The sequence below is a fragment of the Apis cerana genome, linkage group LG1 (assembly GCF_029169275.1).
Source record: "Apis cerana isolate GH-2021 linkage group LG1, AcerK_1.0, whole genome shotgun sequence".
NCBI classification, from domain to species: domain Eukaryota; kingdom Metazoa; phylum Arthropoda; class Insecta; order Hymenoptera; family Apidae; genus Apis; species Apis cerana.
In genome coordinates this window covers 23,806,989-23,824,196 of record NC_083852.1, presented here as the reverse complement: position 1 = coordinate 23,824,196, position 17,208 = coordinate 23,806,989, and the positions used below count along the sequence as shown (strand labels likewise).

General features: G+C 37.7%; 1 protein-coding gene and 1 long non-coding RNA gene across 7 annotated transcripts in view; one reads left to right on the top strand and one right to left on the bottom strand.

Annotated features, from left to right (window-relative positions):
- LOC108002013 (NAD kinase 2, mitochondrial) overlaps positions 1–17,208 on the top strand; it is a 99,315-nt gene that overhangs the window by 78,474 nt on the left and 3,633 nt on the right. For 3 of the 6 annotated variants that reach the window (XM_062086927.1, XM_062086926.1, XM_062086925.1), the window contains exons 2-6: positions 10,014–10,111; positions 13,297–13,487; positions 14,072–14,233; positions 14,794–14,928; positions 16,824–17,037. In XM_062086927.1, coding sequence (XP_061942911.1) covers positions 10,036–10,111; positions 13,297–13,487; positions 14,072–14,233; positions 14,794–14,928; positions 16,824–17,037 — 778 coding nt within the window. In that variant the 5' untranslated portion in view covers positions 10,014–10,035. Of the gene's footprint in view, positions 1–3,901; positions 5,534–5,603; positions 6,282–10,013; positions 10,112–13,281; positions 13,488–14,071; positions 14,234–14,793; positions 14,929–16,823; positions 17,038–17,208 lie in introns of those variants that run through there. The other 3 variants (XM_062086921.1, XM_062086920.1, XM_062086922.1) reach the window with 3 other exon arrangements.
- LOC114577421 (uncharacterized) lies at positions 5,584–8,572 on the bottom strand. Its single transcript, XR_003697500.2, has 2 exons — positions 8,187–8,572; positions 5,584–6,309 (listed from the first exon to the last, which is right to left on the bottom strand). It is a non-coding gene; the product is annotated as an uncharacterized LOC114577421 (long non-coding RNA).

Sequence of the window (17,208 nt, the reverse complement as noted above, 5' to 3'; positions counted from 1 at the left end):
TATCTCCTTTACTTATTTTGAAACAAAGATAAAAAACTCGTGCTTTCTAAAAAAATTATCAAGTCTTTTTTTTAAATATCCAGGTCAGGAAACAAGGAGGTCGCAAATTGTTTTTTTTTGTAGAAAATTTCAAATTTTCCTTACCTTGTATAAAAAAAAGAAAAAAGAAATAGAAAATTATTTTTAAAAAATTGCAACTCGAAAAAAACACCATTAAATTCCATCCATACTGTTTCCCCGCTTATTTCCACCTCTTCAACCGATCTCAATCGTTTAATATCTCGCTTTGCTTGGAATTATCAACATAACCTCGCTCCTTTCTCCCATAACCCGTGAACAACGCGAAATGTTTCGTCTCGTCGAAGCGGATAATTAACGTGGCTACCGCGTCGAGTCATTGCTCGTTGGAATAGAGTCGTTCCACCACTCCCTCTGCCCCTCTCCCTTAAAACTGTTAGTTTCACCTCAATTAAAAATAACGAGACTCCAGCCATTTTCGCTCGCGAAAAAAACGGTTCCTTCTCCGCGAAGCAAAGAAGATTTCTCTCTCGAACGGGACGTGACGATCGTCCGAGGCAAATTCGGATTCGGATTCGAGTGGGAAATTTTTATTCCCGTATTAAGAGGCGTTGGGAAGAAAAAAAGATAAGAAAGAAAAATAAAAAAATAAAAATACGGACATTGACGAACGACAGGCCGGGGTTATCGATAATTCGACGTGTGCAGGATCACGTATGACGAGTCACGTTCTTCGATGAAATAGAGATATTATGCGCTGGATAATCGTGACGCGAGCAGACATTGTAGGTTAATGATTACCAGGCGCCACGAACATCTTGCCTCTACGTACGGTTCTACAACCAACGGAAAATGTTGCATTTCTATATCTACCTATTCCTATCTATCTAGTATGTGTTCGATAAGGCTTAAATTTTATAGCGTTTGATCAGTTGAAATGGAAGAATTTCTGTTTCTGGTTTGTGAAAACACGAGGTTATAAACGTGTTGCAATTGGGAAGAGGATGATTTTTTTTTTTTTTTATAGAAAAGTAAATATGAAAATGTTAAATCCGTTTTCGTAGAATGTTTTTTTTTCTCCTTTTTCTTCTTCTTCTTTCAGTTTATCGAGGAAAGTAGGGTAAATTCGAGAATATAGAATATAATACGTTTTTTATTACGAACGAAAAAATTAGAAAAATTAGGAGAAGATACCTACTATGCTTGAACTACGAAGCTTAAAATGGGAGTTTTTCTTTCGAAAATTATTTGGCTGGAGGGAAAAAGAGGGAAAATTTCAGAATAACCGGTTTCGCGTAGTATTTAAAAGAATATTAAAATTTGTATTTGCACCAGTTAAAGGAATAAGTTGAATCGTGAATTTTCGATATTGCTTTTTTTTTTATCAATATTCTATATCGGATTCTGGAACTTTTTATTATCATACAAATTATTATTTATTGCGATCACTTTCTTTCTAAATATTTCATTATTTCAGATGTAACACCCTGTATGAAAATCCAGCTACGAAGACGACGAGTAAAACTTGTAAAAAGTTTTTAAGTACTCGTAAACTTTTCAAAAATAAAAAGTAATTTAGCTACGAGATAAAAAATATCGCTAACCTGAAAATTAGGGCGATTCGTACGTTTTGTTCCGGAGAATTTAGACGAAACACGGATCGAATAACATCGTTTATTACAATATCTATCTGCAAACGTTCCAAATCTTTTTATAATCCGGATTACACGGAATAAAATATATTTTTTATCTATGATTTACTTTTAATAAGATCAAACGCGTCTACATTCATGCTCTTTCGTGCTTTTTTTTTTTTCTTTTTATTTCGAATAATCACGAAAATTTTTCAATATTCAATTTACGATTGTGCGATAGAATTCCATTTATCCGAGCTCTGATTATTGGAAATTTTGGTCAGTGCTCGATTAGCCGAACCTCTGCCGATTGAATCTACTTATCTACGTGAATAAACGTGAATTCCTATTACGCGAGCCTGTTTGTATCCCAATGGATTAATAGAATTCTACCGTACAATAGGCGTATTGTACGATAGAATTCCATTTATATAATTCCACTTACATCCACTTGTAAATTTCCTATCTCTTTCCACGGATCGAAATCACAATTCGATCCCTTCGTTTCGTATCGAGAAATATTTTCGTAACCTGCCCGATTGAAACAATCGAATCTCTTCGCGCCCGATCAAAGCCCGATTAGAATTCATTAATCGGTCGGTCAACGAAAATTTCCTTTCCGGCGAATACGAACTTGGAACAAAACTTACTTTACTTTACTTTGAGCAAAAGTGGCTCGCGTTAATTTTAATCGAAGAAAACGGCCACTTTATACGTTATACGACCTATAACGGTTTAAAGTTGAAAGGACGACGAGACGAGAGGTGAAGAGGTACGCTGGGAACGAGCGACGTTTCGCAGCGGTTCGAGTTGAAGCGAATGCTAATTGCTCTCAAGTTAATTGAGGGTACTAAGAACGAAATTGTTGTATAAGTTTGCGCAGCTACTACTCGGCCCGGCAAACAAAGTGGACAATTGCCCTTGGGCAAGCGTTCGTACGTGCTCCATCCGAGTCTCGGTGTTGTCCGCGATACGACACGCGAGGCAAGAAACACATTCGTTGTATACGCTGTCGAACCGTCGTCCAACGTTTCGAACATGCATCGATGGGGATCGATTATCATTAGACACTCGCAGTTGCGAAAGAAATATTAGTACTCTTCATCCGTTGCCATTGTCCAAGTATCGTTGACGGATGGCAACACGAAACGTTATATACTCGACAGTGCATCGATAAAGATGGACGAATTATCACTAGACACTCACAGTTGCGAAAGAAATATTAATACTCTTCATCCGTTGCCATTGTCCAAGTATCGTTGATGAATAGCAACACGAAACATTACATATCACACGCTGCTTTGACAGTGATAAGGATCAACTATTAAACACTCATAACTGCGAAAGAAACATCGATGTCACTCTTCGATATATTATCACTGTTAAAGTATCGTCTAGCAACGATACACGGGATATCTACATATATACTCGACGATGCTTCGACAATGCATCGATAAGAATCGACGAATTATCATTAGATGTTGCAAAAAAAATATTAATAGTCTTTGCTTGCTGCCAAATATTGTTGACAACACGAAACATTACATACTCGACAATGCATCGATAAGGATGGACGAATTATCACTAGATACTCACGGTTGCTAAAGAAATATTAATATTCTTTATCCGCTATCACTGTCGAAATATCGTTGAATAGTAACACGAAACATTGATAAGAATCGACGAATTAAACTACGAAAGAAAAATCGATGTCTACGACATTTTCGCTGTCAAATATCATCGCGTTAAGTTGACAATGTTTCGACGAATTATCATCAAATACTCATAGCTGTGAAAAAAATATCGATCCCGCTTTTCATACTTCCACTACCATTGATAAAGCATCGTTGACTTAGCATATGATGTTCCATCGACGATGGTACATCGACGAGGATCGATCACTAAACATTCATACGAAAGAAATGTCAATGCCTTCGTTCGTTGTCACTGTGCGATAGTACATCAATGAGAATCGAAACGAATTAAAAATTCGTAAAAGAAAATATCTCTTCGTAATTTAATATCATATTAATATATAATACACTTTTATATCAAAGATTCATTGGTGAGAATTATTGTAAGTGAATTATTGATAATTTATCTACAAATTACATTGGAAATAGTATATATTTTAATACTTTCTTATTGAAAATGTAAAAAAACAATTAAATATTGACAGAATATTTTGATTCCAGTCAAATCAAATCCTCTTCATCAACAGATGAACCTATTTTCGATCTCGATAATAACAGATACACGCAATTACCGTTCCTATTTTGTATATAGAGTAGAGAAACGAGAGATAGAAATGGTATTTAAAATGCAAAGTCACGCGCGATACATTTGTTCCATCGCGTTCTATATGCGTTTCTACTCTGTCCTATTCTTTTAACGTACGCGAAAGATCGAAATGTTTTAAGATGCAAAGATTTAGATGGACGAATTTGCACCGTTAAACGTATCCTGAAAGAAAAGTTAGTCGCGATTTTGGTTCTCTATACTCAGTTTGATCCGAATCTTATACGCGTCGCAATAAAATGCCAGGATTTTTATAGTTTTATACAGGTTTGTTCCGCGTACGTTTAAATTCGATTTAAAAAAAACGTTCGATACACGGATATCCCTTCTTTGAGTTATCGCACGTGTATCGGATATAAACGTTTACGTTTGAAAGGATTTTTCAACATAGATAACTTCCGGATAAATTTGTAGGATTGTACCGAAAAGGCAATGATATTTTCGCATCGTTTCGAAATAGTTGGTAATTCTCGAACAACAAGATTCCTATTTTCGAAGATATCAAATTCCAAAACGAAAGATCGAACGAGGCAAAAGGCAAACAACAACCTATGAAACTCGGTTAACTCGAAACGAAACTCCCCACGATTATGCCAACCTTGCCGAATGAAAGTTGTATTTTCAAGTAAAACTCTAGCATCGAGGTATCTCGACAACAACACGATAATCTCCGCCAAACTCCCTTTTCTTTCCCACTTTCTACCGTTCTCCAATCAAATATTCATCATTCGCGCCTCCACGCCTCCGCCACCCAAACACTCCCTCCTCGCTCGCTCGATAAAATTCCAACGTCCCCCTCCCCTCCTTCCCCTAACGATATTCCACGTTCGTGTTCTCGCTTATAAACCTTCTTCCTCCGTAAGGCTAATTTTCCACCGAACCATCCCCCCATTGTTCTCGAGTCGAAGAACACGAAAACGATCGGTTTCACGCTCCTACCCAGGAGGTTAATACAACATTTCCGGCCAGGAAGGATCAAAACACCGATTAATTCCGGCCAATTTCGTATTCTCGTTGCATATCAAACTCCGGTCGATGTTCGCAATAAACAGCACTTTAATTCCCCCCTCTTTTTCCTCCCTCGTTTTCGCCTACTTCGAAACCGGCCCACTAATCTCTAGATCTGATCCCGTGCATACGTAAGAAACGGACGCCTCGTGCAACACCGCCATTCCAACTCTGCACTCCGCGGAGATCCATCTATCGATCGATGCGCCGAAGGAAAGGTTTCCATTAAGCAAGGCGTACCAACCAAGGCGTGTTACTAGCTGTACGTACAACTGTTTCATCAGCCCGGGTGGCGCATATATCGGCGTACATTGTGACTGGCCAATTGCCGTCACGTAGAACCGATCGAAAGGTGGGGACCAGCTACTTACTTACGTTACACGGTGACCCCCGTGTACGTGTGTACATCTGGCTGGCCTGACCCGTGCATCAACGCGCATTATATTGGCAACGAATCAATAATACCTACGCATACGCGTTACGTTGCTTATCACGTGCACGTCTTTGTGTCTGTGTAAATTTACCATGTGTGCACGTTATATTCGCGTATTATGTGATACGTAGGATGGTACATGGTAGGTTGGTAGCGGATTGCTCGAAATGATGCTGCGTAAAATTTCTTCTTTTTTTTTTTTTTTGGTTTATGGATTCGTTTTTATTTTTTTTTCTTTTTTTTTTTTTTTAGGGAATCGAGTTTGGAAACCGGTGAAAAATTTGGCTAATTTCTGATTGGATATAGGCGAAATATTGATAGAAATATCGAGTCATTTTAAACGCACGAAAATAAACGAAAAATATAAAGTTTATTATCGTTTACCAGTTTTCGAGAAAACAAAATATGAAAATTCGTCGAATATCTTACCACTTTTGTCCAATTCCTTCTTTTTTTCTAAGTTTTATCAATTTCCAAATTGATAATGATTGAAAATTATTCCGATCAAAAATTATCCAAATGTTTTTTTCCATAGAAGATCGTTTTAAAACAATTTTTCAAAAAAAAACGAAACTATTCGAACGAAAAGAAATATCAATTCCTCTGATATCGGCTCTTGCTCCTGTATTCGCGTATATATCTTATATATATATATATGTATATATATATTCTATTTCTATCACGACGCCGATGTGATATCGCGTCGCATCTGCACGGAAATTTATGCAAAGCAGCCCCGCTTGAATGGGGAACCCTCGTGAGGGCGAGCAGGAGAATGAACCCGATTCTGTGACCCGCCGATCCTCGGGAAACAATAAATCTCGGATAACGATTGGCAACGGAGAAGAGAATCCTGGCCGGGAGTACTTTTCCCTCACTCTTCTCCAAAGGTAGATACCAAGCTGGAATCCAGGCCCCCTGCGGCAAAGAAGCACAACCGGAATTCGTAAAAACGAAGAAGGGAGTTTATATTCTATCGATTTTCCATGATTTTCAACCAATCCAATTATAATACGTTAATAATATATATAATATTTAATATATTAATTATTATCGTGATTAATATTTTGATTCGTTCGATTCTTCGAATTTTTGGCGGAAGAATTATATTGGACGTTGTTGAGGGAGAGATCATGGTTGAATGTTGAATAATGGCCTCTGAATTGAAGTTTCGACGTTTAATGTACTAATCATCGTGATTAATACTTTGATTCGATCGTTCAAATTTTCGAGTATTTGACGGAATAATTATATTGGACTTTGTTAAAGGATAGATCATAATTGAATGTTATATAACTGAATTGAAATGAATTAAAGTTTTGTTTTCTTCGTGTTTTTATCTTGTAGAATTATATTGTAGAATATTGTAATTGGATACAATAAATGACGATTTTAAGATAGTTATCAATTTTCATGAAATTTTTTCGCATTTAAAAAAAATAATTAGATATATATTTTAAAAAGCGTTTTACTCGCTACACTTTTATTTTCTTTCGTATTTTTTCGTATTGAATTATGATATTTCTTTTTAATAATAACGATGGAAAACAATTAATAATGAATTTAACGGATCAAGTTTGTCATTTATTTCAATTGGTGAACGAATGAGAAAATTGTAGTATCAGCACCTATTTGTATAATAAAATATTTATGAAACAATAAAATATTTAAAGAAATTACTTCAGAAATTTATTTTAAAATAATATATTAGAACAATTTATATGCGATCTTATTGTTCGAACGATGCATGCATTTATTTATTTAATAAACAAACAGACTCAAAGCGATTCGATATTACGTATTTAAAATTTCATTAAGAAAAAAATTGCCAAGAAATATATGCATGAATGAAGAACGTTAACCCATTAATTCCAAGGACTAAACGTTTACACACAGATAATAAAGCCAGATACGACACATTAATTTGATCGATGATATCATTTTGTAATGTAATTACGAATTCTAGCGACAAGATCAACGACATCTAACATCCCTTTTTAAAAAGGGATGTCTACCCGTTTATAATAAATAGCCGCGGACACGGCATAGAAATTAATAGAATAACGGAATAACGCGGGACTGATTGCGTTTTTTAATCTAATTAAGGAGCACGAGCCTTGATGCGCATTAAATATCGCCGTGGTGCTGGCCGTGAGCGTGCACGGAAATTATTTTAGATAACCGCTATTCTAGATTAAACTAAATAACGTCAGAATAAATGGAAATTTTAGTTTATCCGTAATAACTATCTATCCCTATCTCTTCTTTATTTCCATATCCTTTCACTCGTCCTAATAACGATGTCTGTAACAGACTTACTCCCACCTCTTTCCTTTCCTTCTTTCTTTCTCTTCTCGCGCGTGTGTATCCCCTCTCTAATAATAATTTCACCAACGTTTCATTCATAAATCACACCTCGTGTCGCGGTTTATAACCGCGGGAAGAGCGTTTCCTTTCGGCCAATATTCGAATCCCTCCCGGCTAATTCGAACAATCTCTCTCTATCACGTCGATTTTTAATTCCGTCTCTCATCCCAATTTGAAACCGCGAGAGAGGAGGGCGGAGGAAGAGGAGGAGGAGGAGGGACAAAAATCAATAGACACGCGGATACGCGTGTAATAAACATTTCCTTGTGAAAATATTTCACGGTATACGTGGATGGAAAAATAAAAATAAACGTCGAGCAATTTTGGCGCTTTTTAAAACGTTTTATCTTTGCCATTCCTTTTCTCTCTCTCTCTCTCTCTCTCTCTACCTACCTATCCTTTCTTTTTTTCCCCTCCATTCCCTTTACCTCGTTTCCCGTTCTCCTTGCTCTGGTCAAACTTTACATCCGTATCACGCGGAATTACGATTGCGCCATTTAAAAATTCGAACAATAGATTTTTATAGGTGTAATCCTGGACTCGAGCGATGGAACGAGATGGTTTCGAAACGGGGGATTGGAAAGGGCGAAGGAGGAGGGCGAGAGAGAGAGCGAGAGAGAAAGTAGGGAAAAAGGAAGGAAAAAGGATTGGGAAAAAGGTTTTGGGATGGGAAAACACGCGGTTAAACGTTAACGCGAACGATCCTTTCGCGATAAAGGCGCCACGTTTGCTCGATTTATCACAACTATTTGCATTCGTCCCGTTTTATTACCCGTGAAACGGTTCTCTGCCCCCTGTGCCGCACACAGGGACTTTAACGGGCCAATTAACGCGACTGGCGGCGATCAACCGCAAGAAATAAGTGCACGCCTCCATTTCCGCCACGTGAACGTTTTAATCAACACGCGCATTCACAAATAATGTTGATTGTTTTACGTAATTGTTGCTCAACAGTAATAGGAGGGTAATCGATCCCAAAGATCCCATCGATCCAAGAAATTGATCTCTTCGGTGCGAGGTGAAGGGAGGTGAAGAAAAGAAAAAAAGGAAATATTCGCAACGCGATATGGGAGGGGAAGGGAATAAAATGCGCGAGAGGAGGTTCTTTGATTCGGGTATGTGTAACGAGAATCGCGGATATATAAATACTTGAAAAAAACGTGAAACGCGTCGAATCAATCGAAAATTTCGCGGAATTTTGAGTGCATAACATCACGAGCACGATAAACGATTGTGAGAAATGATACGTTGGATTTGGGTATCGCTCGTTATTTCCGTGGAACATTCAATTTGTTCGTTACACGTATTCACAAGGGTGCGGGAAATCAAGCGGATCATTTTATTCGTTGGAGAGCGTTGTTTTCCTCCTGTAAATTATAATCGAGGAAGAATATTTCTTTGATCGATCCTTTTTTTTTAAATTTATTGTACATTTTTTTTCTTTAATTTTTACTCATATTCCAAGGGGAAATTTAAAAATGGGAAGGAGAGGAGAAAAAAAATGGAGTGGAAAAGGGAGAATTAAAATTCGCGATATCAAAAGGATCCGCGGTCTTTTAATATGCAAATCGGTGAAAAGCGGCACGCGGTATTCCACGATATACCAGTTTCTTCAATCTTTTCAAGAATGCCATACGAAACGAAGGCAATTTGTTATAAATCAGACATAAGTTCTTTCGCGTTCTCGAATGCATACGAAACACGTGAAAACAGATCGCGAATGTGTTCTGTGGTTTGGGGGAAGGATCCGCGTGCGGGGATGGTTTACTTTAAAAGATGATTTAAAAACGAACGAGCAACCGTTACCGGAAAGATCAGAAAAATATACGAATTTGTATTTTACGCGAATTTCTTCTATTCTATAACTTCAACTCCTTGCCTATAATCGTCGATCAGAAGAAATAATAAAATTGTAAAGATGTTCGATATTTTTGTAGAAAAATTGCGTTAAAATTTACGACAATAATTTTCAAAATTATATCGCATCTCGATTAAATTAAGTTAAATTTCATATTTTAAAAGAAAATTCGCTTTTTTTCTTTATCCACTAACTCCTTTCCTGTAATCGTCGACCAGAAGAAATAATAGAATTATAAAGATGTTCAGAATTGTCGATATTTTTGTAGAAAAATTGCGTTAAAATTTACGACAATAATTTTCAAAATTATATCACGATTAAATTAAATTTGTATTTCATATTTTAAAGGAAAATTCGCTTCTTTTCTTTATCCACTTTTTCTTTGTACGTTTCACAGGAGGACTCGAAACCTCGCAAGGATGCGGGACCGGCTATCGTGGTACATGGTCTTTCTGATCCTGCCGACAATTCTTCTGGCCAGGTCGCTCGATAAAGGTAAATAATTTTCTCCGAGCATTTAACCTGCCTTCTTCCTCGTTCACCGTATTTCCCAGCGAGGATATAAGATCTTTTGTAATTCTTGGCATCCGTTTTACCCGATGCAATTCTGGCTTTCCTAGTTTAATTTCACCAAATGCTTCGAGATCCGGGATGCAATCCAGTTAAACGACTTAATTAATAATCGGTTGATTCGGTGAGACTTAATCGAGAATGATGTATGAACAGATAAAAAGTGAAATTCGGCATGATTTTGTTTCCAAAGTTGAAAAGAATATGTATAGAAATATGGAAACTTGGCGATAATTGATAATTGAAGGTATTCGTAAGGAATTTCAATTTTTAATAATTTTATGTATAGAGTAATTTTTTTTTTTTTGATAACAAATAGAATTTGTATACGTATTGAATACAAAATAAAAAAATTCCAATTGATATCATATAAATTTGCATTATGTCGGTATAAATAAATCTTTTTGCATAAAAAAATTTGTACATCAAATAAAATATTTCTCCTTTACAAGTTTCTTTTTTTCCTCTCTCCCTCTCTCTCTCTCTTTCTCTTTTATGACATTCTACGGAATGTTGAACTCAAAGAAAAATTACAATAATGTAAAGCAATTAGTTTATTTTTCTGATAATATGTAAATAAGATTCGTTCGTATCTTATTATGAAACATATATTAAATTACATTGAATCTTGTTTTTTATCCTGAAAGAAAAAATGGTTTAAAGTATTAAGACTTTAATTCCCTTTAAAAAGGTATTTTGCGACGTTTCTTTTCCTTGCCCTTCATTTTATACGATATATTGAAATAAAAATTTACATTTATATTACAACTTCTCTCTCTTCCTCTCCGTTTCCCAATGTAGAATATTAGAATATTAATTCCCAGACAACGCGTTTAAAAACCTTTATCTTATCATCATTCGTTTCACATTCATCTAAATGTGTTTCGCGATCTCATATAACATTTCAAATTTAACGTCTTAATTAATCTGATCCGTGAAAATTTTCTTTCTCGAATCTTTCTTCGTTCGTTCGTTCGTTCATTCATTCATTCATTCATCGTCATCATCATTCCCATTCCTAAAGAAAATGATTTATATTCAACGAACGTCCCGAGAGAGTTTCGTGAAATAATATTCAAAACATTCAACTAAGAACCATCTATACCATATCCTAGCGTAGCGCTAGTTGGAGAACGTATTAACTCGTATAATCCTTCGGCTGTCGGATAAAGCGTTTATCGAAACTTCGTTGTTCGAAATTACTCTTCCCATCGGATCTTAGAATCCGGTGCTTTCCCTTCGTGCTTCCATTTCGTAGGACATCTTCCGCGGAGAGACTGGAACGAGACGTCTCTATTCGAAATCCCCGTTCGTGCAAGAAGTCAAGCAAGTACGTCAAGCGGACTTTAACGCGATTAAGTACGCATTAGATAAAGCTTACGCTCTTGGCGCGCGATAAGTAAATGGAACACGAGATTTTTTGGGGAGGAGAGGGGGAGAAAGAAAGGAATAAATACGAGCGCAAGTGTGGAATCGAAACGAACCACGGCGAAACAAAGTCGTTTTCTAAAAAAAAACTTGCTCTCCTAACATTTATTACGAAAATTATAAATAAAAACACGTTATGGAAAAATGAGTGCAACGATATATGAGATATATATATTAAGATGATTTGTTCCTAAGGTAATTACAAGCAAGGAACAAAAAATATTGATCAATCAGGATATTCGTCGAATAAAACGAGTGTTCAACCAATCACAGAGCCACGATGGTAATGGTATGTTGAGCCGTATATGCCAAGCATCGATGTCTCTGGAAAAGAAACGAAGAAGAAAAAAAAAATATATATATATATATATACGAAAAACGCGCTAACCTCGCGAAAAATCCTCTTCTCGATGAACAGTCTTAGGATCTACCGATGAAAAAAAGTGGCTGTGAATTGGGAATACTTAAAAAAGAAAGAAAAGAGTACAATCCTTCCCAACTAACTGGTCGAAGCAAAGTAGAAGCACCTTTTCCCTCGTAGACCCCCGGCTTCTTGCCTCGTTGTATAAGGTTTCGCATTGTCTCGTGGAAACAAAGCTTATGCCCTGCATTCAAAAAGCTCGCAAAGTTCAGTCTCAAGTGCTTGTCTTTTGCCTAGACCCTTCCATCACCTTCCAACTTCGCCCCCTCCCTCGCCCCGTTGCTTCCCTTCCTCAATTTCCTTCCCCCCTCCTCCTCCCCCCTTTCTCCTTTCCATTTACGGATTTCTATATTTACCAACGACGAGTTCTCGTACTTTTCCCTTATTCTTCGCTATCCCCTTTACCAGAGTTCACTTTCGAATTATCCTGCCGCATTTATCTCAATCGTTTATCCATTTCTCCTCATCCACGTCTCTTAAACCACGTGTCTTCTTTCTTCGATTGTGTCTCTTTTTTACTTTCTCCTTCCTCTTCTTCTTCTTCTTCTTAACTTTCAACGACGCAATTAATCAAGGTTTGCGAAGGAATTGGAGAAATGTTGAAACGGAGAAAAAAAAAGAAAAATGATATCTCGAATTAGACGGAGAGAGAGAATTGAATTCTCATTACGGGGAATGAGAAAAATAAACACGACGAAAGTTCAACCGAGCGATCCAATAGGTAAAGCATTACTACGGAACGACAGAGGAGAGACTCGACTCGAAATCCCAAGTCGACAATCTGATCCACCTATTCTTTTCCGCGCTGCGATCCTCGAAAGCTTCCCGCTTTGACGTTCAGTTTTTCAAAAACAACATTCCTAAGTAAACTCTCGAACCATTTTCCTCCGTGCCACCGAGCGCAGTCGAAATAAAATAAAAGTCTAAAACGGTGAAATTAAGCAAACGAAAGATGTCCCATTTCAAACACCATTTCGCTTCAAACACCCTCGATCCCTTCCTCGCGCGACGGATGTAAAAAATTCATTTATGTGAAAATCTCGAATATTGTATACCTCTGTGACAAAATAAAATAAAATTCGATTTGGAAAAATTAAAAGGATGTCATTGGATAATTAATATCGTTTCAATATTAATAGTAATTGTTGAAAAAAGAATTGTTATTAAAAATTTTTCGAGGATGCAATATTCGTTACTCTTTTAAGAAGAAACTTTTTAAACCACACTTTGGAAATTTTTCCAAAAGAAAATTTTTTTTCAGATCGACGCGTCCCGTACAGTATACCGGCAGATTGGAAGGCGTTGTGGTTCAGCAATCTGGACGATCTGCAAAGAGTGAACGATGCGAACGACAACAACACCGTCTCGAACGTCACCGTGCAATTGGGTGGGACAGCGTTTTTGCATTGCAAAGTTCGCAATTTGGCAGACAGAACGGTATCCGACGCTGAGGTGAGTAACTTCCCCGATACGCTCCTATTTTCTGTTTCCTTAATTACGTTGCTCTTCTACTCTATTTAATTTATTTCCTTAAAAAGACGTAAAAATTTTTCTCTTTCTCTTTGAATCCAACTGTAATTACATCACTTGTCAACGTATAATTAGTTTCTCGGATCCATTTTTATATTCAACGCTGTACTAAAAAAAAAGTATTGTTCACTGGATATATAGATCTCGATACGATAAATGCGAAAACTGCAACACACTTTAATATCGAAACTGAACACAAAAATACGAATAACTAGAAACTCGTTTACACTTTTTGCATATCGTGAAAACTATGATCAATTATATGTCACTCGCCAGGGATGTAGAATAGGAAATCCTCGAACATCATCCACGTCATTCTCGCACGTGTATCAACCTTTCGAATAGATAATATCGAGGTAAAAATCGGACGGAAGCTTATCGAGGAGCTTTTAGAGATATAAATTAAAGCAATATCCTTCAAAGATACCTGTTCCTGTAAACGGAATAAATCGTTCGTATCGAGCAGAGCGAGAAAACTGATGGCACGATCGTGCGCCTGTCCACAGATATCCTGGATACGGCGACGTGACTTCCATGTGTTAACCAGCTCCACGTTCACGTACACGAACGACGAGCGGTTTCAAGTTTTGCATCCCGAGGGCTCGGACGACTGGACTCTTCAGATCAAATACGTTCAGGACAGAGACAACGGGACCTACGAGTGTCAGGTAATAGTCAGCGAATAATTATCGCCCGGGGAAATTGTTTTAATCGCTCGTCTTCGATCGTTAACGCATTCGCGATACCGAGAGGGTTTACACCCCTCTCTCTCACTCTCATTCTCGTGGAGAGAATTCCTCCGTGGATTCATTGTGCGAGGGGCGAAGTTGCACGTTGTTTGGCGCAACGTTATCGCGATCCTCGGCCAGAGAGAATCGATTTTAATGAGAACTCACGGCGAATTTGGCCGGGGATAGATAAACGAGGTGTTTAGGTGAATTTGTTGCTTCTAAAGTGAAATGGATAGGATCTTTCGTAGATGTACAATTGGAAACTTAATGGAACTTATCCGAAAAGATTAATGGAAAAGAAGGAGGAGGAGGAGGAAATTCCGCGGGATAAGTTTTATCCGAAAGGGGGAACGAACGATTCTCTACGATTTTTTCTTTTATCTTTTTCCTTTTTTTCTTTTCTTTTTTTTTTTTTTTTTACGTAATAACGATATATTTAAAGTATGCTTCAACTATGTTTATCGATGAAAGTGATAATAGCTCGTTTTCCATTACAGGTCTCGAGGAGTACAGGGATATTATCGCACTTTGTCAATCTAAACATAGTTATACCAGAAGCGTTTATATTAGGGAGCGGCGAGCATCACGTCGACGTAGGATCCATTATAAATCTCGTATGCATAATAGAAAAGGTGAGAATCAGTTTTTTTTTAATCCCGTTTCATTCATTCCGACGTAATAAAAATTCCATTCTTCAACGTCTCGACGAATGATTAATGCAGTCTTATTCAATTTTTTTCCTCCGCTCGTACCTTCGGCGAGGTACCTACCATAGCCCTCCTTCCCCCCCTCCCTCCCTTTTTTTTGCCGTCTTCGAAACTGCAACCACCATCGACCAGCACGTATTGAAAATACGTGCCAGCGGTATTTCATCGTGCTAAATAATAAAAAGTATACCGGTGGCGAAAATTTTTCTATCAGCGGCATTGATACCGGTGCAGGAAAAATAATCGTGTCGCTCATATACAGCGTATACAGGCCGGTTGGATAAAGGCACGTCACGGTGCAGTCCATCCGCTTAACGAAGGTACATAGAAACGTATAGCTTGCAGTTCGCGGGGAGCATTCAATGTACTACCTTCGTACCGTAGTGTGGAACGAAAAAAAAAAAAACCTCTAGTGAAATAGGCACAGCTTAGTCACGAATACAAGAGTGGAAGTGCATTAAAGCGGCGTTGCCGGCCGCCGCTGCAAACTCGACACTATCGGGAAACGAAAATAAAGTGAGGCGCTTTCCCCCTCCCCTCCCCCTGCGTCCTCGCATACGTGTACGCGCATAACGTACGTGCAAGCACGTAAAAGCGTGGTCTTAAATGTTTCAAATGTAAAAGAAAAAAAAAAAGAGAAAAAAGAAAAGAGAAAGAAGAAGAAAGGAAGATGTATCTCTCCTGTAACGCGTCTCCTTCTCCACCTATACCGATACCGAATAAATGCATCTAAGAAAAATTCTTGCGCGGCAAATTGACGGTATTAAATTAACTTGGAAAGCGATATGGCTTCAGCCAAGGGAAGCGTCCTATAAGAAGATACGGTATTCATAAGTACGTTACGTTCATAAGCTATATAATATGGTCTTAAGATAATCTCGGGTATTTGAACTCTGTACACCGGGAGAAATGACACCGTGACACCGTCAAACGGCGATAGATGGAACGTTTGAAAACGATCGAACGAGAAATCGAGAGAACGATTTACGCTTCCCGTATTCGTGTCTAGTACCACACGGGATTGAGCGGTAGAGAAGACGCTCCGCGAAATTCGGTACAAATGGCTGACTCCGACATTCTTATTTCACTCGGCTCGCTCGTATAAGGAGCGTCGTCGTTCGGGTATTTCCATTTCGAGGCGAGTATCGAATGTGTTTCGCGCAACGACGCGTCGTGCCTTCCATTTCATTTCGTTTCTTTTTTTTCTCGCGATCGCGATGCGACGAAAAAAAAACGACATCCATCGATCGTTTCGCCAATTATCGCCCGGCTAGAGTTAATTAAAAAAATTCCAACCGACGAAATTTTCATCCCGTCGAGGATGATGGACGATCCGTTGTGGAAAATTAAAATGATCTCGATCCTTGGCGAAAGTGAAGGAGTAATAATAGTAAAATAAAATTGGGTAAAATTTATGTATCTTTTCTTTTTTTCTCTCTCTCGTCGAAATACCTCTCTCGTTTTCGTTCGACCTAATTCGCGACGTGGTTGTGGCGGGTAATTATTAGCCGATTTTGATACTTAATGATGCCAATTTAACGGATCACTATTACGAGAGGATTAAAGGTAAATGAGAGAATTATGGAACAAGTTACGAAAATAATTTTCAACGGTTCCTTGAATTATTGTTTACGTTTGACAATATGTATTTATAATAATGTATTTTTAAACGATTATCATTCGAATAGATTTTCGTTTCAAAATCAGAAGAATTGGATGAAAGATTTTAATTAACGGCAGAAAAATATACGTACGTTATAAGAAGAAATATAATTTCAGGACGATCGTTTCACGGTGAGGATTTATTTTTACGGTTTCAGAGTCCAACACCGCCGCAATATGTTTTCTGGTATCATAATAATCGAATGATAAATTACGACACTACGCGAGGCAGCAGCGTAACCGTACAAACCGATTCGAGCTCGACTCAAAGTCGGCTGACGATTCACCAAGCGGTTGAATCGGACACAGGCAATTATACGTGCAGCGCCTCCAATACCAAACCGGCATCCATCTATGTCTTTGTCACAGAAGGTAAAAATAATTCATTTAATAATTCCTCCTCTCATTCTATTTTCTCCTTAATGAAAAAAAAAAAAAAGAAACCAACAAACAAACATTCCTCTTTTCGATGCAAAACACTTTTACGCGATATTACCACCAGTAGATATATTTCTCCTTCTCTTTCCTCTCTCCCCCTCCTCT